Source organism: Pongo pygmaeus, chromosome 23 (genome assembly GCF_028885625.2).
Source record: "Pongo pygmaeus isolate AG05252 chromosome 23, NHGRI_mPonPyg2-v2.0_pri, whole genome shotgun sequence".
NCBI lineage: Eukaryota > Metazoa > Chordata > Mammalia > Primates > Hominidae > Pongo > Pongo pygmaeus.
Window position 1 is genome coordinate 47,459,475 of NC_085931.1, and position 21,808 is coordinate 47,481,282.

Here is a 21,808-nt window from a genome sequence, read left to right on the forward strand (position 1 = left end):
CTCCCCTATTGGAGATGTCTTGCCTATCCTTTAGCCCCACCTGCTGGAGGCTCCTTGCATTCACGCACGCTTTCAACCCCCAGAATATCCTGACCACCAAGGAAATACTTTGTCGCCCCTGTGATGTTTCTTAGCTTGGTCTCTGCAGAGTTACTTGGTTGCTGTGGTACATGAGGATCCTTTCCCCCAGGTCGCCAGCCCGTTTCTTTCCGCCTTGCTGAGAGTATAGGTTTATTCGTCACACTGGTGGGTCTCGATTCCTTACCCCTGCGGCCACTGCAACAAGGCAGTGGGACGTGCCTCCTCATGGGAGAGGTCTAGACCCTCCTCAGAGGAGAATGGGAATCCCGAATGAGACCCCAAATTTGTTAGAAATAAATTTTCAGTGCCACAAAAGAAATAGCACTCAAACATACATTTTCTCAGCAAGGCAATTTTACTTCTATACAAGGGTGCGTCTTGTGGATGGTGCAATGGCGAGAGCACACTTGAACAAGGGAGGGGGATGGGTTCTTATCCCTGATGCAGGTACCCCCTACTGCTGTATTGTTCCCCTATTGGCTAGGGTTGGACCACACAATCTAAGCTAATTCCGACTGGCTATTTTAAAGAGAGCAGGGGTATAAGCCAGAGTGGTGGGGTGAGCAGTTTCGACAGGAAAGACGGTTTCGGACCAGGTGACTAAAGGTGACTCAGGTCAAAGCAGGTGACAGAGGCTAGGAGGGGATTGTTTACTGAAACTAGGGGCAAGGAGACAAAGAATGAGGAAGTTAAAATTTAAAATGAAGAACAAATAACGGGAGCTGAACATACTGATACATTGGTTCTTTGGAGAGGATCTCAGAACTCATTGTACTTAACAAATTACAGGCTAAAACCTTTGAAGAATTTATGATATCCTACATTATCATAGGGTAAACAATTCATCCCTGACAGAATAAGGCTACTGGAGTCCTCTTCTTGTAACTCTGGGAAGGACTGGAGGGAACTGTGTCTGCAGTGGGGCCAGGTAGTTAAAAAGTCTGGACTGGGCTGGGCGCAGTGGCTCATGCCTGTAATCCCAACACTTTAGGAGGCCAAGACAGGCGGATCACCTGAGGTCAGGAGTTCGAGACCAGCCTGGCCAACGTGGTGAAACCCTGTCTCTACTAAAAATACAAAAATTAGCTGGGCGTGGTGGCAGGTGCTTGTAATCCCAACTACTCGGGAGGTTGAGGCAGGAGAATTGTTTAGACCCGGGAGGCAGAAGTTGCAGTGAGCCAACATCATGCCATTGCACTCCAGCCTGGGTGACAAAAGCGAAATCCATTGCAAAAAAAAAAAAAAAGAAAAAGAAAAAGTCTGGACCTAGCCAAGAGGGGAAGAGGACATCCCCATGAAAGAGCTTTGGATCCAGAAAGCCCGGGTTCTTGGAATTCTTTTTCTCTTTTCACTTTTATTGTAGCATACTTTGTTCTTTTTTCTTTTTTATTTTTTTGAGATGGGGTGTGGGGGCTTCACTGCGGGCCTTGCTTTGTCACCTAGGCTGGAGTACAGTGGCTCGGTCTCTGCTCACTGCAACCTCCACCTCCCAGGTTCAAGCAATTCTCCTGCCTCAGTTTCTCAAGTAGCTGGGATGACAGGCATGCTCCACCATGCCCAGCTAATTTTTTTACTTTTAGTAGAGACAAGGTTTTGCTATGTTGGCCAGGCTGGTCTCGAATTCCTGAGCTCAGGTGATCGGCCCTCTTTGGCCTCCCAAAGTGCTGGGATTACAGGTGTGAGCAACTGTACCCAGCGCATGCTTTACTTTAATTTAATTTAATTAATTTATTTTTTGAGACGGAGTTTCCCTCTTGTTACCCAGGCTGGAGTGCAATGGCGCAATCTCGGCTCACCGCAACCTCTGCTTCCCGGGTTTAAGTGATTCTCCTGCCTCAGCCTCTCCAGTAGCTGGGATTATAGACATGTGCTACCATGCCTGGCTAATTTTGTATTTTTAGTAGAGATGGGGTTTCTTCATGTTGGTCAGACTGGTCTCAAACCTCTGACCTCAGGTGATCCACCTGCCTGGGCCTCCCAGAGTGCTGGGATTGTCCTTGGAATTCTGAGTGGATACATGAAGAGTTAGTAAGAACCAGTGAAAAAGCAATCCCCTATGATCCTGGGCTTTGAAAAATTACTGTGATTATCTTATACACTTATAAATGAGACTAAGACGCCTGATGGGAGAGTGCAGACTGCTGGTGAGGAAGGACAACGAAGAAGAGACTAGGAACCAAATTCATCATCATTATCACACAAAGGCATTAGGAAATGTCACCTTACACATGGTGAGCACATATGGGTGCCCGCCCCAGAGACAGCAGGGTAAGTTTCACAAAACTTGACCAGGCAGGTTAGAAGCAAGGCATGGTTCAGGATGGCAGAGGGCAGGGAGACAGAAGGGAGTAGGATGGGAGAGAAGAGCCAGCTGGAAGATGAGTCAGGGGGTGCAACTGGGGAGAGTAGCTCTGAATCCTGCTGCTCAGGGAGAAAGTTGCTGAGATAAGATGGCTTTGCAGGGAGCTGTCCTATCGCTGCTCGAGATCAGCCTGCTGGGCCTATGATGATAAGCAGGGCTGACCCTCTTGGGCTCCGTAGTTAAGTCCAAACCCTGCTGAAAATGGGGCGGGGAGGTTGAGGCAGTGTGTGGCAAGTGACACAGACGGGGACTCCCAGCTGGGGGTCCCTGGAATTACTTGACATCCCTCAGCTGGTGTCTTCAGTAGTCATCTGGGGCAACAATCCCACCTGCCCGTTGTGGTTGTTGAGGATATCAGAGCTTTTGTTTTAAAGCGCTTGCCACAAACCCTTAAGATGCGGATGGGTTTCCCCTGTGAAGCGCTCCACAGGCATGATGCAGGCCCATCTGAGGAAGGGCTTGGAAGGAAAAGGAACACTTGAGAGGGGGCAGAACTGGGCTGGCCTGGGGCTCAGTGACAGCTCCATTGCAGACAAGCTGGGCTGGGGAAGGCAGCTCCCACCTGGCAGAGGAAGCCCTTCTTCTGCCCCCTGACAGGAGGGAGGAGACCACCGCATCCCCGACTTTCAGCCCTCACGTGCCGTCTGGTGGCTTTGCTGCAGTCACTGCCATGATCTGAGTGGTCTTTGGCAATCACGCATTGGCGGGAGTGTGAGGTTGCGGGGAAAGAGGGACTGACCACAGGCCTAGGTGGGGAGGCCTGGCCACTGTGCCCACAGCCTAGGAAGGGACAGTCAGAGCTCCTCTTTGTTGCTATCGAGGGACTGAGCCAGAGGCCCTGGAACCAGGGGGGAACCTAGTGGCTCTTGGTCGCCAGGCTGCTGGCTGCTGTCCTCCAGGCGCCTGCCTGTGAGGGCATAGTCCCGCAGGAGCCTGCTCTCCACTCTGTGCTGCCGAAGGCTCTCGGTACTCACGAGTCCCTGCATCCTCAGGTACCCCTGCTGGCAAAAGGGCGGCAGCTTCTGGCGTGTGAGGGCGAACAGGAAGCAGGACTCTACACAAAAGCAAAACGAGGAGAATGAGCCAGGCTGGGACGTGTGGGGAGGGGTGCAGAAAGGGGAGCTGCCAATGCCAGGTGTGGGGGCTTCACTGCAGGCCTTGCCTGGTATCTTCCATCCCTTGAAACTGGGAGCTGACCTTTCTGGGCATCTCACATCCAACCTGAGTAGGTCATGAATCATGACCCTCCAGGAGGCTCCAGGGCAGGGGGCTGCCTTGACACTCTGGAAGAACAAGGCTCCAAAATAAAAGCAAACCACAGCAATGCCTCAGCTCCCAGAGATCAGGGCTGAGCACTGGGCTCTGCAGGCGACCACACTGGGGGCGGGGCTCCAACCTTCATGAGCAGACCCTCGGCCTGGTGCGGCTGGGAACTCAGTGGTCAGTCTCACTGTGAGCTCAGATCTGCCTGCAAAGACGCAGTCCCTCAACAACATTTGAGTTGCAAATACCACGTGCAAAGTTCTGATCTAAACAGTGTGGGGGATAAAGAAAAACGGGTATATCCTCATCTGTCCCACAACAGAAAGCTGGTGCATGAATCAAATTTGGTCAATCACAAGATAGCTGTGGATACTTATCATGTAGAAATATGAAGAAACGGCCGGGCGTGGTGGCTTACGCCTTAATCCCACAACTTTGGGAGGCCGAGGCAGGTGGATCACCTGAGGTTAGGACTTCGAGACCAGCCTGGCCAACATCATGAAAAAGAAACCCCGTCTTTAGTAAAAATACAAAAATTAGCCAGGTGTGGTGACGAACACCTGTAATCCCAGCTACTCGGGAGGCTGGGGCAGGAGAATCACTCGAATTCAGGAGGCGGAGGTTGCAGTGAGCCAAGATCATGCCACTGCACTCCAGCCTGGGTGACAGAGACTCTGTCTCGAAAAAAAAAAGAAAGAAAAAGAAATATGAAGAAACAACCAAAAGAAGCCATGCAAAGAGAGAAGCTACTGAAAGGAACAAACACTAGGGCTGGGAGTTCCTTGTGGGAATGAGAATGAAGGTAGGGAAGGTGGGTGACATAGTTTGGGTCTGTGTCCCTGCCCAAATCTCATGTTGAAATGCAATCTCTAATGCTGGAGGTGGGGCTGCTGGGAGGTGACTGCATCACGGGAGCAGTTTCTTTTTCTTTTTTTTTCTTGAGGCAGAGTCTCCCTCTGTTGCCCAGGCAGGCTGGAGTGCAGTGGCACGATCCCAGCTAACTGGAACCTCTGCCTTCTGGGTTCAAGTGACTCTCCTGCCTCAGCCTCCCCAGTAGCTAAGACTACAGGTGCCCGCCACCACGCCCAGCTAATTTTTATGTTTTTTAAGTAGGGACAGGGTTTCACCATGTTGGCCTGGCTTGTCTTGAACTCCTGACCTCAAGTTATCTGCCTGGCTCGGCCTCCCAAAGTGCTGGGATTACAGGAGTGATCCAGCATCCAGAAATAGATGCTGCCATGCGAACATACAGCCTGCAGAACTATGAGCCAATTAAACCTGTTTCTTTATAAATTACACAGTCTCAGGTATTTGTAGCAATGTGAGAACAGACTAATACAGTGAGAAAAAGTCGTTTAGCCAAGTACTTATAAGACTTTAAACAAACAGAAGAGCTGACACAGATATGGGCTCAGCCTTCTGAGGGAGTTAGAGACAAGGGCAGACGAAGTGTCAGGAATGGGCTGGAGTCCTTCTGTAACTCTGAGCAAGCCTTCTTGCCTCCCTGAGCCCCTCTATCTCCAGTGAAAAATGGGCACAGTACAAAGGATGTCGTGAGGCTTCCATGGGTGACCAGGCTGAAAGGTGCTCCAGAAATATGACTTCCTGTTTATTTCTGACTCTTAGCATGGAGGCCCCTGGGAGGCCAGGCCATGGCAATCCTCTCCAAGCGGGTAAGAGAGCAGATGCGCCAGAGGACAGATGCGCGAGTGGGAAGACTGGGAGGGCAGCAAGGTGGCTGTTTGGCAGGCACCACCTTCTGACGACATCATCCCCTCTGCAGGGGGCTCAGATGCCCGGCAGAATCTGGGGCCAGCACTAGCAGCTGCACATCAGCTACAGTAACGGAGGGACGGCTGCCACTATGCCAGCTGGCCTTCTGCTGGGGGGATTCTCTCCAGTCCAAGGCAGCAGCACACAGTGGCCTGTACAGTCAAACAGTGTCTAGAAAGTCGGAGACAGGAGGCTAAAGGGCCTGGGATGATGCACTGGTGGGACCCACAACTCAGGGTGGGAATTCACTCCCTTACACACCTTGGCATTTTTGTTGTTGGTGGTTTTGAGACGGAGTCTCGCTCTGTTGCCCAGGCTGGAGTGCAGTGGCATGATCTCGGCTCACTGCAACATCCGCCTTCCGGGTTCAAACGATTCTCCTGCCTCAGCCTCCCGAGTAGGTAGCTGGGATTACAGGCGCCCACCACCATCCCCAGCTAATTTTTGTACTTTTAGTAGAAATGGGGTTTCACCATGTTGGCCAGGGCTGGTCTCCAACTCCTGACCTCAGGTGATCCGCCTACCTCGGCCTCCCAAAGTGCTGAGATTACAGGCGTGAGCCACTGCACCTGGCCTAAAAGTGTATTTTTTGAGAAGGTGTGCATTTGCTTCTGTGATTTCTACAGCTCAATGATCTCATGAAGTCTGGCCCCAGATTTACACAAGTGGGGCCTACTGGTTGAATATTTTCAGAGATTTTTCTCTCCCACTTTATCTAGGGCAAAAACCATGCATGTCATCTATCTCCTCCTTTGGAGGATTTTGGCTCCCAGCTTCCCTGCTGAGATCCAAGCTTTATTTGAGTGTCTCTAAACAGGCCTCCCATCCTGCTCCAGCTCTGTCTTCCCACTCACACCCGGCCCTGGCACCTTCCCATGGCACCTGGCTCTGCTAATCCTTTTGAAAAGACATATTATCGGCTGGGTGCGGTGGCTCACACTTGTAATCCCAACACTTCGGGAGGCTGAGGCAGGCAGATCACGAGGTCAGGAGTTCGAGACCAGCCTGGCCAATATGGTGAAACCCCATCTCTACTAAAAAATAAAAAAATTAGTTGGGCATGGTGGCATGCGCCTGTAGTCCCAGCTTCTTGGGAGGCTGAGGCAGGAGAATCGCTTGAACCCGGGAGGCGGAGGTTGTAGTGAGCTGAGATTGTGCCACTACACTCCAGCCTGGGCAAGAGTGAGACTCCATCTCAAAAAAAAAAAAAGAGAAGACATATTATCCATTATTTTTAGGTGTGTTGTAATTTAGCCCACGGCATTGTCGGGAACAGTAGTCTGGGGTTTGGATTTCCAGATATGGGTCCTGAAACTCCACGGGGCTTGGGTCTCTGCGACCTTTCTTCAACCTGGAGCTCAGACCCTTTGTCCTTCTGGGAGCTTAAGTTACCTGCATAGAAGCTTCGCAAATCGGTGTCCAAACAGTTCTCTAGGAAGCGCCTCAGAGGTAGGATGTGCCCGATCGGGGCGGTCCAGTCTGTTAAGAAGTCTTCCACGATGTGATGGATGGCCGTGGGCCGAGGCAGGGGCCAGTGTGCAGGGCGGAACCTCACCTCCTGTTCTGTGGGGAGGAAAGAGGGGGCCATGTCAGAGCTGCGAGGCTGGGCTTCCCCTCCTTGGGCCAACACAGCACGGATCCCGCACAGCCCAAACACTTCCCTCATTCGCTCGTGCTTGGCTTTCCCGACAGCCTCCCATGCTGGGCTGTGGTCAGCCTGTTCAAGAGCCACCTGCAGATATTTGAAAGGCTGCCATGAGGAAGAGGAACTAGGCTTTTCCCTTGTGGTTTCGGAAGGCAGTGCTGAAACTAATAACTTGAGGCTGGCATTTCTCTAAGACTCACATGGACTGAGATCTCTGTGGCTGCTTTCTTTTTATTTTTTATTATTATTTGTTTGAGACAGTCTCGCTCTATTGCACAGGCTGTCATGCAGTGGCACAATTTAGGCTCACCGCAACCTCCACCTCCTGGGTTCAAGCGATTCTTGTGCCTCTGCCTCCAGAGTAGCTGGGATTACAGGTGCCCGCCACCACACCCAGCTCATATTTTACATTTTTAGTAGAGACGGGGTTTCTAGTCTCTACCGTGTTGGCCAGGCTGGTCTCAAACTCCTGACCTCAGGTGACCCACCCGCCTCAGCCTCCCAAAGTGCTGGGATTACAGGCATGAGCCACTGCGCCTGGCTGTGGCTGCTTTCAAACTGCCCTTTCTATGAGAAGACTCAGATAGAGGCGAGGGGTCTCAGCACTCATCTAGTTCAGCTTCTCCCTGGTATGGGCTCCCTTCTGTGGTGTCCCAGTCAGATGGCCATCGAGTCATGACTCGGCCATCGCTATACTGGGAAACCTGAATTTGGAGGTGACCAATTCAGCCACTGAACAGCTTTAACTCTTAGTGCCTCCTTTTTCTTTTTTTTTGAGACAGAGTCTCGCTCTGTCGCCCAGGCTAGAGGGCAGTGGCACAATCTTGGCTCACTGCAGCCTCTGCCTCCTGGGTTCAAGCGATTCTCCTGCCTCAGCCTCCCCAGTAGCTGGGACTACAGGCGTGCGCCACCACGCCCGGCTAATTTTTGTATTTTTATTAGAGACGGGGTTTCACTATGTTGGCCAGGATAGTCTCGACCTCCTGACCTCGTGATCTGCCCACCTCAGCCTCCCAAAGTGCTGGGATTACAGGCGTGAGCGACCACACCCGGCCTTTTTTTTTTGGGACAGAGTCTTGCTCTGTAGCCCAGGCTGGAGTGCAGTGGTGCAATCTCGGCTCACTGCAACCTCTGCCTCCCGGATCCTGGTTCAAGCAATTCTCCTGCCTCAGCCTCCTGAATAGCTGGGATTACAGGCACGTGCCACCATGCCCAGCTAATTTTTGCATTTTTTTCATGTTTTTTTAGAGATGGGGTTTCACCATTTTGGCCAGGCTGGTCTTGAACTCCTGACCTTATAATCTGCTTGCCTTGGTCTCTCAAAGTGCTGGGATTACAGTCGTGAGCCACTGTGCCCAGCCTCTTAGTGCCTCCTTATACTGACCACAGACCTGCACCCATCACTGCTACCTGCTGACACGACTTCTGCCTTCGGGAACAACCCCTGTTTAAACCACCCTCTTCCACCTGACTGCCCTTCAAGCTCTGAAGCAGGGGGTGCGTTCCTGAGGTTGTTCATTTATCGGTAGCTACTCTGTGCCTGCACTGGGCTGGCATTCTGTGTATGCTGTCAGGTTTAACCTCATGGAACCCTACAAGAAAGGTACTGTTGTAATCCCCATTTTACAGAGGGGAGGTTAAGGCTCAGAGAGGTTAAGTAATGGTCCAAGGTCACACAGTGACAAAATGACAGGCCTGGGGATTTTGCCCAGTTTCTCTGTACCGTGTTAACCAGCTCCGGTTCCCTCTACTCTTCAGACCCCTCATGCCCCACCATAGTCAGCCTCCTCTGGAGACCTGCAGCGGGGCCGTGTCCCTCTTACTACACAGTGCCTGGCGGAAAGCATGACACTCCCCCCATGGCCTGTGCCAGTCACGGTATGTGTCAGAATCTGGAAGCATCATTCATCGTTCTCGGACCTTCTGCCCAAGTGGTCTCTAGGCAGAGTCCCGCAGCCATCTCACCTGTCAGCTGAGCATGTGTGTGAAGGTTTCAGGGTGGGTGACAACCTTGCAGACGGTGAGGTCTGAGGAGCCCACAGGTTGGGGAAGGGCAGAGACCTACTCACCGGTGGGGAGATGTCTGTAGTAGTAGATGACGGGATGGAGAAAGTTAGACTGCCAGGCGTCTTCCGTGTGCCCCACAGACCGGTCATCAAAGAAGACGTCCTTGTCGGGGCCAGAGAAATTTCTGCCATATTCCATGTTGATGACGAAGAGCCCGTGCTTTGCCTTCCTCCCTGTGAGTGTCTCCAGCTGGGCCAGCATCTGTATGGGGAACTCCTCCAGGTACTCAAAGGCCGTGGAATTCCTGGGAGAACGGCAACGCGGGGGAGGCCCTCAGTACTGTGGCAGAGGTGAGGGGTGCGGCCCAGGGGTGAGCATGCGTGTGTGCATGTGTATCTCCCCGTCTAAGGAGCGTCAATCAAGCAGTGCACCCCTCACTTAAAATTACTGTTTCAGCTCAGCTCTCACGCACATGTGGGATAGAGTCCAGAAAATTCCATGTAACCTGAATGGGATATCTGGGGAAAGAGTGTCCCAGGCAGAGAGAACAGTCAGGAAAAAGCCCTGAGGAGTATGTGAGCACTTTGTGTTCAAGGAACAGAAGAGGCCGACGTGGCTGAGGAGAGTGAACAGGGGGCAGAGGGCAGGAGAGGGGGCCGGAGGCCTGAGATGTCAGGTCAAGGAGGGCTGCGCCTCCCACAATGAGACGTGAGGGGTCGTCTGGCCTGAGAGGTGACACTGCTGGTTGCTGGGGAGGACTGAGCAGAGCTGGGATCAGCGTGCCTCAGGTTTCTAAGGACCACTCTGGTTACTGTGCTGAGAACAGACCCCAGGCCAAGTGGGGCGGCTGTTGTATGGGTGTAGGTGACACAGCCTGGTGATCGGGACCGAGATGGTGGTGGTAGAGCAGGTGAGAGCTGGTTGGGCTCCAGACATCATCTGAAGGGAGAGGTGACAAGACTTGCCCATGGTTTGCATGCGGGGTGTTGAGACAGGGGTGCCAGGCGTGCTGACTCACACCTGTAATCTCAGCACTTTAGGAGACCAAGGCGGGTGGATCACCTGAGGTCAGGAGTTTGAGACCAGCCTAGCCAACATGGTGAAACCCAGTCTCTACTAAAAATACAAAATTAGCCAGGTGTGGTGGCGTGGGCCTGTAATCCCAGCTACTCGGGAGGCTGAGACACGAGAATCGCTTGAACCTCGGAGGTGGGCTGCAGTGAGCCAAGATCGCACCACTGCACTCCAGCCCGGGCAAGACATAGCGAGACTCTGAGTCAAAAAAAAAAATTAGCCAGGCATGGTGGCGGGTGCCTGTAATCCCAGCTACTTAGGAGGCTGAGGCAGGAGAAGTGCTTGAGCCCAGGAGGCAGATGTTGCAGTGAGCAGAGATCGCACCACTGCACTCCAGCCTGGGTGACAGAGTGAGACTGTCTCAAGAGAAAAAAAAAGAGGGGCAGGGGTGTGGAGGGTGATGCGAGGGTTTTGTGCAGAGAGCAGCTGCGCTACCTGCAAGTCCCTGAACTTGGTGTGCTATAGCATGCCCTGCCTTTGGATTGGGCTGTTCCCTCCGACTGAAGGTTGCTCCCCTGCTTCTCCCTGCCACCTGTCTCCCCCTGCCCCTCACCCCTCTGTGCTCTGCACCGTTTCCTTCTCAGGAACTGTCCATCCTCTGGGATCTGCTGCTTATCACTAAATTGACTCTGACGATGGTGGCTGGCGAGGCTCTGGCCTGAGGGAGCTCTGAGATCCATGTGGCTGCCTCTGACTACTGCTCATCCACGTGATGCCAAACACTTTCCACAAGTGACCTTTACTTCTTCCTTTATTGCTGCAAGGTAGGCACAATTATCCCCATTTTGCAGATGAGGAAGAAGGGCTCAGAGAGGCTCACTAATGTGCCCGTGGCCACTCATAGGACTGTCTGTAGAGTTGATGTCATTGTTTTTCCCCAGAACAGACATGCTCCCCACAGCAGCCTTCATCTTAGGAAAGAACTGGGCACCCCACACCTGGAATAGGAAGAGAAGCGCTATGCGGCATGTGGGGGGAAGCTGGGCCGAGGAGAGTAGGGTGGGGACGGGCTACTCACTCCTTCAACAGGATGACATCGGCCAGCACACCGAACATCTGGTAGAGCCCAGAAGCCTCATTCACGCGTCGCACGATGGAGCTGGTCAGCTGTGTGATGGGGAGCTTGGTAGCGGGCCAGGTGATGCTGTGGTGGCGGTGCTCCAGGAGCCGGTGAACAGCACGCACTGGAACAGCCAGAGGGAGGAACGGCACACTGCACTTACCATTTTATCTCTGGTCACCGGGAAGGATGCCCAGGCCTCACCAACCCCTGAGAACGCCATACACACTGGTCTCCATGGCCCAGAGCAAATGTGTAGGTGGTGAACCCATGAGGGGAGGAGAGGGCAGCTGCCTTTAGAGCAGGGCCAGCAGGTATTTTCTGGAAAGGGCCAGACAATCCATATTCTCTGCTTTGTGGGTCATACACGACTCAGTGATGCTGCTCAATTCTGCTCCTAACGTAAAAGCGGCCAAGACAACAGGCAAAGGAGTGAGCACGGCTGGAGTTGGTCTCCAGGCCAGAGTCCATCTGCCCCTGCTTCAGGCCATCCACACGTGGGAGTCCCACTGGACCCACCTCACATAAGGAACGTCAAGTCCGACACCGAGCCTTCCCCAGAAAACTTCCCCCTTCACAGCTCTGTTTCCATCATAGACACGCTTACGGAAATCTTTGATTTCGCCCTCTCTTTCACAGCCTAAATCCATCTGTCTCTAAGTTCTTTTATAAAATATTTTTTATTTTATTTTTTTGAGACAGGGTCTTGCTCTGTTGCCCAGGCTGGAGTGCAGTGGCGCGATCTCGGCTCACTGCGACCTCCGCCTCCCAAGTTCCAGGAGGAACCGACTCCCAGAATTGAGTCCAATCCTTTGCCCGTACTGTAAGACCCCTCTGCAGTGGTCCCTACACTTATTGTTGTAGTCCTCTAACCTGGAATAAAGTCCACCTTACCGTCTTCATTCTTCTTCTTATTTTTGAGACAGAGTCTCACTCTGATACCCAGGCTGGAGCGCAGTGGTGCGATCTTCGCTCACTGCAACCTCCGCTTCCTGGATTGAAGTGATGCTCCTGCCTCAGCCTCCCAAGTAGTAGGGATTACAAGCCTGGCTAATTTTTGTATTTTAAGTAGAGATGGGGTTTCACCATGTTGGTCAGGCTGGTCTCGAACTTCTGACCTAAGCTGATCTGCCGGCCTTGGCCTCCCAAAATGCTGGGATTATAGGCGTGAGCCACCAAGCCCAGCCTGCCTTACTGTCTTTAAAAAGAAAAAAGAAATATAAATATTGAATGTCTTTGACTGGCAGAATATAAAGATTACTCCCCGTAGTTCCCTATATTTTCACATTTTTGATGCTCAGGCTAGGCATGGTGGCTCATGCCTGTAATCCCAACACTTTGGGAGGCTGAGGTGGGTGGATCGCTTGAGCTTGGGAGTTTGAGACCAGCCTGGGCAACATGGCGGAACCTTGTCCCTACCACACAAAAATAAAAACAACAAAATTAGCTGGGTGTGGTGATGCACGCCTGAAGTCCCAGCCACACAGAAGGCTGAGGTGGGAAGATGGCTTGAGTCTGCGAAATCGAGGCTGCAGTGAGCTGAGACGGCGCCACTGTACTGCAGCCTGGGAAACAGGACGAGACACTGTCTCAAAAAATAATAATATTACTAACTTTTTAAAGCTCAGCTATAAGATTATGACTCCATTCTTTCAAATGGACTCATCTAACTGAATATTGTATGCCTCACTGAGTGAATTTCAACCAACACTCTGTCCTTCTCAGAAGGTTAACCACAGGAAAAGGAACATCTAATTTTTATTTATGTATTTATTTTTGAGACAGAGTTTCACTCTTTTTGCCCAGGCTGGAGTGCAATGGCATGGACTTGGCTCACTGCAATCTCCACCTCCAAGGTTCAAGTGATTCTCCTGCCTCAGCCTCCTGAGTAGTTGGGATTACAGGCGCCCGCCACCATGCCCGGCTAATTTTGTATTTTAAGTAGAGATGGGATTTCACCATACTGGCCAGGCTGGTCTCGAACTCCTGCCCTCAAGTGATCCACCCACCTCAGTCTACCAAAGTGCTGGGATGACAGGCGTGACCCACCCACCTGGCCACATCTAACATTTTAGACTCCTCTCCACAGAGAGGGCACTGATTTGCTTTCTATGAAAGAAGAGAAGACCTTTGTAGAAAGTGTCTTTCAGGAAAGCTCCTGGGCCTTGGAGTTTAATTCCCATAACAGTGAGAAAATCACCAAAACTCTGAGCCTCAGAGTTTTACACTCTTGAGGAAAATGGAGATTTCACACCCACCTTTCGGGGTGTTGGCGGCCCTGCCAGGGTCATGTGTTCAGTGCTCAGCCCACTGAAGTCACCCAACATGCGTGAATTCATCTCTCTCACTTCCTTTTTATTTCTCATTTACTCCTAAAATCACAAGTATCAATTTTCGGTTGGGGATTATTTTAGTGCAATAAATAGAATTATGTTTTTAAAAGATATTTTAGTATTTTCTTTGTAAACATTCTCAAGTTAGCAGAAAATTTATACCCTTGGTACTGAGAGTTTTGAAAAAGAACTGATATAATCCAATTGCATTTTTCTTTTTTTGAGATGGAGTTTCGCTCTTGTTGCCCAAGCTGGAGTGCAATGGTGCAATCTCAGCTCACCGCAACCTCCACCTCCTGGGTTCAAGCAATTCTCCTGCCTCAGCCTCCTGAGTAGCTGGGATACAGGCATGTGCCACCACACCTGGCTAATTTTGTATTTTTAGTACAGACAGAGTTTCTCCATGTTGGTCAGGCTGGTCTCGAACGCCCAACCTCAGGTGATCTGTCTGCCTTGGCTTCCCAAAGTGCTGGGATTACAGGCGTGAGCCACTGTGTCTGGCCCCAATTGCAATCTTTATTGAAATGTGTCAGTACCCAAAGAGTCTATATGGGCCTGGCGCATCATAGGTGCTTGGTGGCCAGGTATTGCCTTATTTAGCTCTCACAATGGACCCATGATGGTGGAGAGTTCACTTCATTTCCATCTGTGATGTTAGGATGTCCATCAGGGGTTTGGAAGCTTCACCTCTAAGACCACCCAGCTGGGGAGGAACCCAGGTTCACATTCTTCAAACTCAGCGTTCCTGCCAACACATGATACTTAACCTGTCCGGGGCTTGTGCACGTAACATACCACTTCCAGATGTATCTACTTTTATGCTTGATTTTAATTCTTTTTGAGACAGGGTCTCACTCCGTCGCCCAGACTGGTGTGCATTGGTGTGATCTTGGCTCACTGCAACCTCCACCTCCCGGGTTCAAGCAATTCTCATGCCCCAGCCTCCCGAGTAGCTGGGACTACAGGCATGCATCACCACACCTGGCTAATTTTTGTATTTTTAGTAGAGACAGGGTTTCGCCGTGTTGCCCAGGCTGGGTCTTGAACTCCTGGCCTGAAGCAATCCACCTGCCTTGGCCTCCCAAAGTGCTAGGATGACAGGCGTGAGCCACTGCACCTGGCCTACACTTAATTTTATTTTATTTTTGAGATCAAGTCTTGCTCTGTCACCCAGGCTGGAGTGCAGTGGCATCATCATGGCTCACTGCTCCTTGACTTCCTGGACTCAAGGGATCCTCCTGCCTCAGCCTCCCAAGTAGCTAGGACCACAGGTGTGGACTTTTACACTTTATCTGATACTTTCCTAAACATGTCGTCAGACCACAAAAACCTGTTGTCACTTCCCCAAGACAATTTATGAAAATGAGCTACTGACAAGCAATCCCCTAATGCTTCTGGACATAGGAGTAGATTTATAAGACCTGGAATGCTGAGAGTGGTTCCGTCTGGGGACAGTTCTGCCTTCTCAGCTGGGCTCACCTGTGTATCGGAATCCGTGGATGAAGCCCCCAGCAGATTTCCGGTAGTCCACTGAGTGGCTGGCGGTACCCAGGATAAACAGACCCCGGCTTCCTTTGGATTCGTAGCTAGCTCGAATCAGCGGGTACTTCTTGCCGAATGCATTTCCTGAGTTAAGTCTGAGGGACCTGTCAGTGGAAAGGGCTGTTCATGAAAATAGCTGCTATGTAGGAGGCACTTATTTATTTAGTTAGTTTTGAGATGGAGTTTCGCTCTTGTCGCCCAGGCTGGAGTACAATGGCGTGATCTTGGCTCACTGCAACCTCTGCCTCCTGGGTTCAAACTATTATCCTGCCTCAGCCTCCCGAGTAGCTGGGATTATAGGCTCCTGCCACCATGCCCAGCTAATTTTTGTATTTTTAGTAGAGACAAGGTTTCACCACGTTAGCCAGGCTGGTCTCGATGTCCTGACCTTAGGTGATCTATCTGCCTTGGCCTCCCAAAGTGCTGGTATTACAGGCGTGAGCCACTGCACCCAGCCAGGAGGCACTTATTACAGTGGCACTTATTACTGGCACTGGGTGCCTTACATTTCTCGTCTCATTTAAACCTCACCATGACCCTAGGAGGTGGGTATTATCATCTCCATTTAAGAGATGAAGTTGGCTGGGCGAGGTGGCTCACGCCTGTAATCCCAGCACTTTGGGAGGCCGAGGCGGGCGGATCACAAGGTCAGGAGTTCAAGACCAGCCTGGACAACTTGGTGAAACCCCGTTTCTACGAATAAATACAAAAAGAGTTAGCTGGGGGTGGTGGTGCAATGGCTGTAATCCCAGCTACCTTGGAGACTGAGGCAGGAGAATCGCTTGAACCTGGGAGGCAGAGGTTGCAGTGAGCCAAGATTATGCCATTGCACTCCAGCCTGGGCAACAGAGTGAGGCTCTGTCTCAAAAAAAAAATGAAATCAGGCCAGGCGCAGTGGCTCACGCCCATAATCCTAGCACTTTGGGAGGCCGATGGAAAGGAGGGTCTGGACAGGCACACCAGCTTCTCCTTTGTCTTTCTGCACCCTGGTCAGAAGGCAAGTGAAAGTCTGGATGCTGCTTTGATACCAAACCTCCCCAGGTAGTCGGCAGCAATGTTTAAAGTCTAGGCTTCATAAAACAGCCCTTCAAAATACAATGATAAATAACTTTAGCAACTAACATTTTATTGAGTACATGATATATGCCAAGTACTTTCTTTATTTTAAGAGATAGGGTTTTATTATGTTGCCCAGGTTGAAGTGTAGCAGCTATTCACAGGCATGATCATAGCACACTGCAGCCTTGACCTCCTGGGCTCCAGTGATCCTCCTGCCTCAGCCTCCCGAGTAGCTAGATACTCATCACTGCACCTAGCTCCCAGCACTTTCTTTCCTTTCTTTCTCTCTCCCCTCTCTCTTCTTCTTTCTCTCCTCTCTTTTTTTTGTTTTTGAGACAGAGATCTCGCACTGTCGCCTGGGCTGGAGTCTACAATGGCACAGTCTCAGCTCACTGCAACCTCCGCCTCCCAGGTTCAGGCAATTCTCCTGCCTCAGCCTCCTGAGTAGCTGGGATTACAGGCACGTGCCACCATGCCCGGCTAATTTTTTGTATTTTTGGTAGAGACCGGGTTTCACTACATTGGTCAGGCTGGTCTTGAACTCCTAACCCTGTGATCCGCCCACCTCAGCCTTCCAAAGTGCTGGGATTACAGGCATGAGCCACTGTGACCAGCCATCTCTTTTTTTTTTTTTGAGACAGGGTCTCACTCTGTTGCCCAGGCTGGAATGCAGAGGCATGCTCTTAGCTCACCACAGCCTCGACCTCCTGGGCTCAAGCAGTCCTCCTACCTCAGTTTCCTGAGTAGCTGGGACCACAGCCATATGCCAACACACCTGGCTAATTTTTGTATTTTTTGTAGAGATGGGGTTTCACCATGTTGCCCAGGCTAGTCTTGAACTCCTGAGCTGAAGTAATATGCCCGTCTTGGCCTCCCAAAGTGCTGGGATTATAGGTGTGAGACCATGAGCCACCACGCCTGGCCTCTGCACACATTCTTCTTTCTTCTTCTTTTTTTTTTTTTTTTTTTGAGATAAGAGTCTCGCTCTGTCACCCAGGCTGGAGTGCAGTGGCGTGATCTCGGCTCACTGCAACTTCCGCTTCCCAGGTTCCAGCAATTCTCCCACCTCAGCCTCCCGAGTAGCTGGGATTACAGGCACCCACCACCACACTTGGTTAAATTTTTGTATTTTTAGTAGAGATGGGGTTTCACCATGTTGGCCAGGGTGGTCTCAAACTCCTAACAAGTGATCCGCCTGTCTCGGCCTCCCCAAGTGCTGGGATTACAGGTGTGAGCCACCGCACCCAGCCTCCAAGCATATTCTTATGTCAATCCTCGCAATAACCATATGAGAAACAAACTTTGAATCCCATTTTAGACATGAGGATACTGGGCCACAGCGTGGTTAAATAACTTTCGCCGAGGTCACAGATTTGGCAAGCAGAGAATCTCAGGACAATCCCCGCACCTGTGCTCTCAGCCACTACGCTACATTGCCTTCCAGCAAATTCCCCTCTGTATTCTCTCTGAGCCGGCCTTTCCATCTCACAGGTGGAGGCTCCCAATGCTGATGAAGATCTGCTGGTGCTACTCCAGGACCAAGGGCCTCGGGGCCACTTGGGACCCTCAATGGTCAGAGAGCTCATGTCCTGGAGGGAAATCAGGCAGCACTCACATCCATTCTTTGGGTGCTGTCCTGAGAGCTCTGTCGCCAACCTACTGAACAGCCACCCTGTTCCCCTAGGGAGGGGTCAGGAGGGTTTGCTAGGAGAGCCCACCTCCTTCCGCATGGAACTCACTTATTGAAAATGGAGAAGTCAAAGTTCCAGCCCAGGCAGCGGATGACCCGGTCATAGGGCACGCGCATGGCAAAGTTGTCATTGTCGTCCTGGGGGAGGGTGATGGAGTCGGCACTCTGGTTGGTGCTGGCTTCTTCCAGGAAGAATTTCAGGGTAACATGGAACTTGCCTTTGCTGTCCTTCAGGATGGCCAGATCCGTCAGGTCAGACTCGAGCAGCCCGTCCAGGGACTTCAGCTGGTAGGTATCCAGCAGGCCATTGTTGATGGCTCTGGGCCCATAGAGAATGCAGGGAGAGAGACTCAGAGGAAAGCTGGGCAGTGCAGCTGGGGTCAGGAAGGGCAGGGGAGGGTTGGGAAGGCTCTTTCCACACTCTGGGCTCCCAGCACGGAACACACATGTGGGGATTTGGCCTACCTGAGGTCTCCAACGTAGTGGGTGGCCCAGGACAGACGGACCCGGGAGCGGCTGAGCATGTGGATAAAGTTTGTGACACCCAAAATGTTCTCTGCCGTCTCAAAGGCCGAGTTCCCACGGCCCAGGATCAGCACATTCTGGCCTATAAAGTCCTCAGGGTTCACGGACACGGACTCGTAACCCTCTGCGTATTCAGAGCCAGGGAAGTCAACCTGGTTGGGGACTGATAAACCAGTGGCTACAAGGAGGACACTGCAGGCGGGGACAGAGGAAAGATGGCTTAGTCTCTTAGCTATAAGACCACTAAGTGAAAACCACTCCCTGGACCCACCCACCCACCTGCCTCGCTCCAACCGCTGGCCCATAAAAGAAAATAGGACATTCATTCATTCATTTTTCATTCATTCATCTGTTTACACCCTCATCCCAGTGCACTTGAGAGGCTCTGCCCTTGCCTTTCCCTGAGCTCACAGTATTTTCCCTGGCACTGTACTGGGGGTTAATTTTGCCCTGTGAGAGAGGAGAAGATGACAGTATGAGAAATGGAGAATTCACCTAACTTTGCACATAAGCAGTCAGATCAGGTATGACTGTTGGTGATGAAATGAAACCTGACATTCTACTTTCCCCTTTCTGAGTCCTCTGACAGATATATCTATCTACTGAGCAGAAATTCTGTACCAGGCCCTGTACTAAGTGTATCTGTGCACCATCTTTCTGACTCCTCCAAGCAACCTGGAAGTGGTACGTGGCCTGCTTTACAGGTGAGGAGGAACAGGCCCTGCAGGCCCATGGCTTGAAAGCTCCTAAAGGCAGCAGAGCCAGAGTCTAAACACAGATAGGCTTGATTCCAAAGTCCTGTTCCTTCCATTGGTGAGGATCACCATCCAGGGGAGGGCAGCTGGGGACTTGGATCCTACCAGCTTGCAGAAGAATGCTTTGATCACAGGGAGGTTTCAAAAATAGAATCGAAGGCTGGGTGCGATGGCTCATACCTGTAATCCCAGCATTTGGGGAGGCTGAGGCGGGTGGATCTCCTGAGGTCAGAAGTTTGAGACCAGCCTGGCCAACGTCGTGAAACCTCATCTCCACCAAAAATATAAAAAAATTAGCCGGGTGTGGTGGTGCGTGCCTGTAATCCCAGCTACTGGGGAGGCTGAGACAGGAGAATCGCTTGAACTAGAGAGGCGGAGGTTGCAGTGAGCCGAGCTCGTGCCATTGCACTCCAGCCTGGGTGACAGAGTGAGACTCTGTCTTAAAAAAAAAAAAAAGCGAAATACCCTTTTTCGTCCATTCCTCCCACACCTACTGGCCAACCAAGGTGTGTGGTTCGTGTGGGGAAGGTCCCAGCTTCCGCAGGTGAGCTCTGGAACCGGCCTTACCTGCACTGATGCACCTGGCCCTTCTGGTCGGTTAGGATGAAGTAGTGGCCATTCCAGGCCTGTCGGTCCTTGTCCAGAGTGACGTGGGCGATGGTGGTGTTGTACTGGACACGGAGCCCCAGTGTGTCCGCGAAGTCGCCCAGGTAGCGCACCATGTCGCGGGCGTCGGGGAAGTAGGCACGCGAGTAGTGTCTGAAGAGCAGCCGGGGGTCGTGGCTGAGCAGAGAGTTCCAGTCGTGGCGGAGGTTGAACTCCGCGTTAGCCTTGCCTGTGTACCGCTTGTTGATGCTGATGAGCTTGCGGTGCCGCGGGTAGCGTGTGAAGAAGCTGCCGGGCCGTGGGGCCCGCTCGAACACTGCGTAGTCGCGTCCGGCGCGCTGCAGGAAGTAGGCCATCTGCAGGCCCGCGGGCCCAGCGCCCAGCACGCAGTAGTCCCGACGCGGGGGCACCGACAGCGCTGGGTGCAGGGCGATGGCCAGAAGCAGCCCCGGGGGACCCCACAACGGGGCCGCAGCGGAGAGGCCCATCCTGCAGCAGATCAGAGGGGTAAGGCCTCGCACCCGGCCGGGCGGCTGGGAGACACGAGGCCCAGAAAGAGGCAGGGCCTGCGGGAACTCTCACTGCAATCTGGGTCACGGCCAGGCCCAGAAGCCGTCCTCAGAGCTCATTTGCCCGGACTCCACCGTTTCAAGCTGGGACCTGGGGCTCCCCGGAATCCCGAGCCCCCCATCTTATCTCCTTCAGGGTCTCCTTCCTCAGGGGCACCGGCTCCCTGCTTATGATTGTAGTAACCTCCACCCTGGGGAAGGAGAGAGTACTCCCCAATTTTCCCCTAATTTGAGGGTGCCCAACACCCCTTTGAACCACCCTCCAGGTTGGACCTTCCAGAAGCCTTGGCCCCTCTCCAGCGCCCGGGTGGGAGCCTGAAGGGGGTGTGGCCTGCGTGCGCCCCGCCCCCTGCCAGGGTCCGCGCGCCCAGGCTCTTCGGCCACGTGACAGGGATGCCCCGCACACCCGCCGCCCGCCCGCGTGCGCTTCAGGAGCCGCCAGGTCCCTACGCCCGCAGCTCCGGCCTCCCCGCCTCCGACCGACCCCCGAGAAGCGCGCGAACCTCCCAGCCGCTCCGGCTGCAACCCGTGGTCTAATGAGGCCGCGCTTGGCTCGCTCGCTCCGCGACGGCCCCGCCCCTCGCGCCCGGACCAATGGCAGGGGGCGGGGTCACGTGTGCGGCGCGTGGCACGCCGGGACCAGCTGGCCGGCTGCCGGCTCCGGCCCCGCGCGGGAGAGGCGGGCACGTGCTGCGTGCGCTGCTCCGGGGGCTAGCAGAGGGGCCTGGGGCTGGCGCGTACCCGCGAAGGTGGAAGGTCTGGAGATCCGGGATGGGGAACTGGGTCCTTCGTTTTAAAATGTGCCTCTCTACACGGAGGGAGGGGAGCACGTGATTTTTGGAGCTAATCCTAGCTCTCATATTCCATGAATGTAGCCAAACACTAAAACTAGTTGGCCTACCACAGTTTTGTGGGACTGGAAACCAGCGTGGTGGAGCCGGGACGGATAAGCCAATTAACAAGCGTTTGCTACAGTGACTCAGTGTACTGCTTACCAAGTAACATACACGACTGTCCTGATCTTCCGCCAAACAGGAGAGGCGGGCAAGGCATTGTTTCCGACATTTGGTAGCTGACTGGTCAAATGGAGACATAGGGATGAAGGGATATGTTTACAATCACAGGAAGTGGAGCCTGGAATTAAAACACAGTGGAGGCAAGATAAGTGGCAGGAGGGAGATAACGTGAACTGGATGATCAAGGTTGGCTTCCCAGGGGTGGCATGTGGCACCTGCATGAGATTTACATGGGAAGAAATACGAGGTCAGTGTAGGAACCTTCAAAGTCCAGTGAAATGGGGCTGAGTGTTCTTGTGGGAAGGGCAGGTGGAAAGAACTGCAAGCTTGCAGCTTTGCATGGCTGGAGATTCTTTTAATTAAAAATCGTAGCTGGGGACTCCTTAGAAAAACTTCCCTGACCTCTCAGGCCTACAAGTACCTACCAAACAATGTCATTTACTTACTT

At 52.5% G+C, this 21,808-nt stretch overlaps 1 protein-coding gene across 3 annotated transcripts; it reads right to left on the reverse strand.

Annotated features, from left to right (window-relative positions):
* Positions 1–413: 413 nt before the first annotated feature.
* FOXRED2 (FAD dependent oxidoreductase domain containing 2) lies at positions 414–21,483 on the reverse strand. 3 transcript variants are annotated; one of them, XM_063663025.1, is made up of 9 exons: positions 21,340–21,483; positions 19,737–20,264; positions 18,355–18,606; positions 17,939–18,208; positions 15,078–15,244; positions 11,224–11,389; positions 9,194–9,435; positions 6,872–7,042; positions 414–3,497 (listed from the first exon to the last, which is right to left on the reverse strand). In XM_063663025.1, the coding sequence occupies exons 2-9, from the start codon at positions 20,261–20,263 to the stop codon at positions 3,238–3,240; spliced, it is 2,055 nt and encodes a 684-aa protein (XP_063519095.1). In that variant the 5' UTR covers position 20,264; positions 21,340–21,483; the 3' UTR covers positions 414–3,237. The 3 variants fall into 3 exon arrangements, with proteins under 3 accessions (XP_063519095.1, XP_054325648.1, XP_063519096.1); XM_054469673.2 differs by lacking the exon at positions 21,340–21,483 and adding an exon at positions 20,848–20,944; XM_063663026.1 differs by lacking the exon at positions 21,340–21,483 and adding an exon at positions 20,751–20,879.
* Positions 21,484–21,808: the final 325 nt, after the last annotated feature.

Coding starts and splice junctions, on each gene's coding strand:
- FOXRED2 (XM_063663025.1), bottom strand. CDS start 20,263: ATGGGCCTCTCCGCTGCGGCCCCGTTGTGGGGTCCCCCGGGGCTGCTT. Junction 18,209..18,354: donor CACTACGTTGGAGACCTCAG/GTAGGCCAAATC, acceptor CTATGGGCCCAG/AGCCATCAACAATGGCCTGC. Junction 11,390..15,077: donor CCACGGATTCCGATACACAG/GTGAGCCCAGCT, acceptor TGGCTGTTCCAG/TGCGTGCTGTTCACCGGCTC.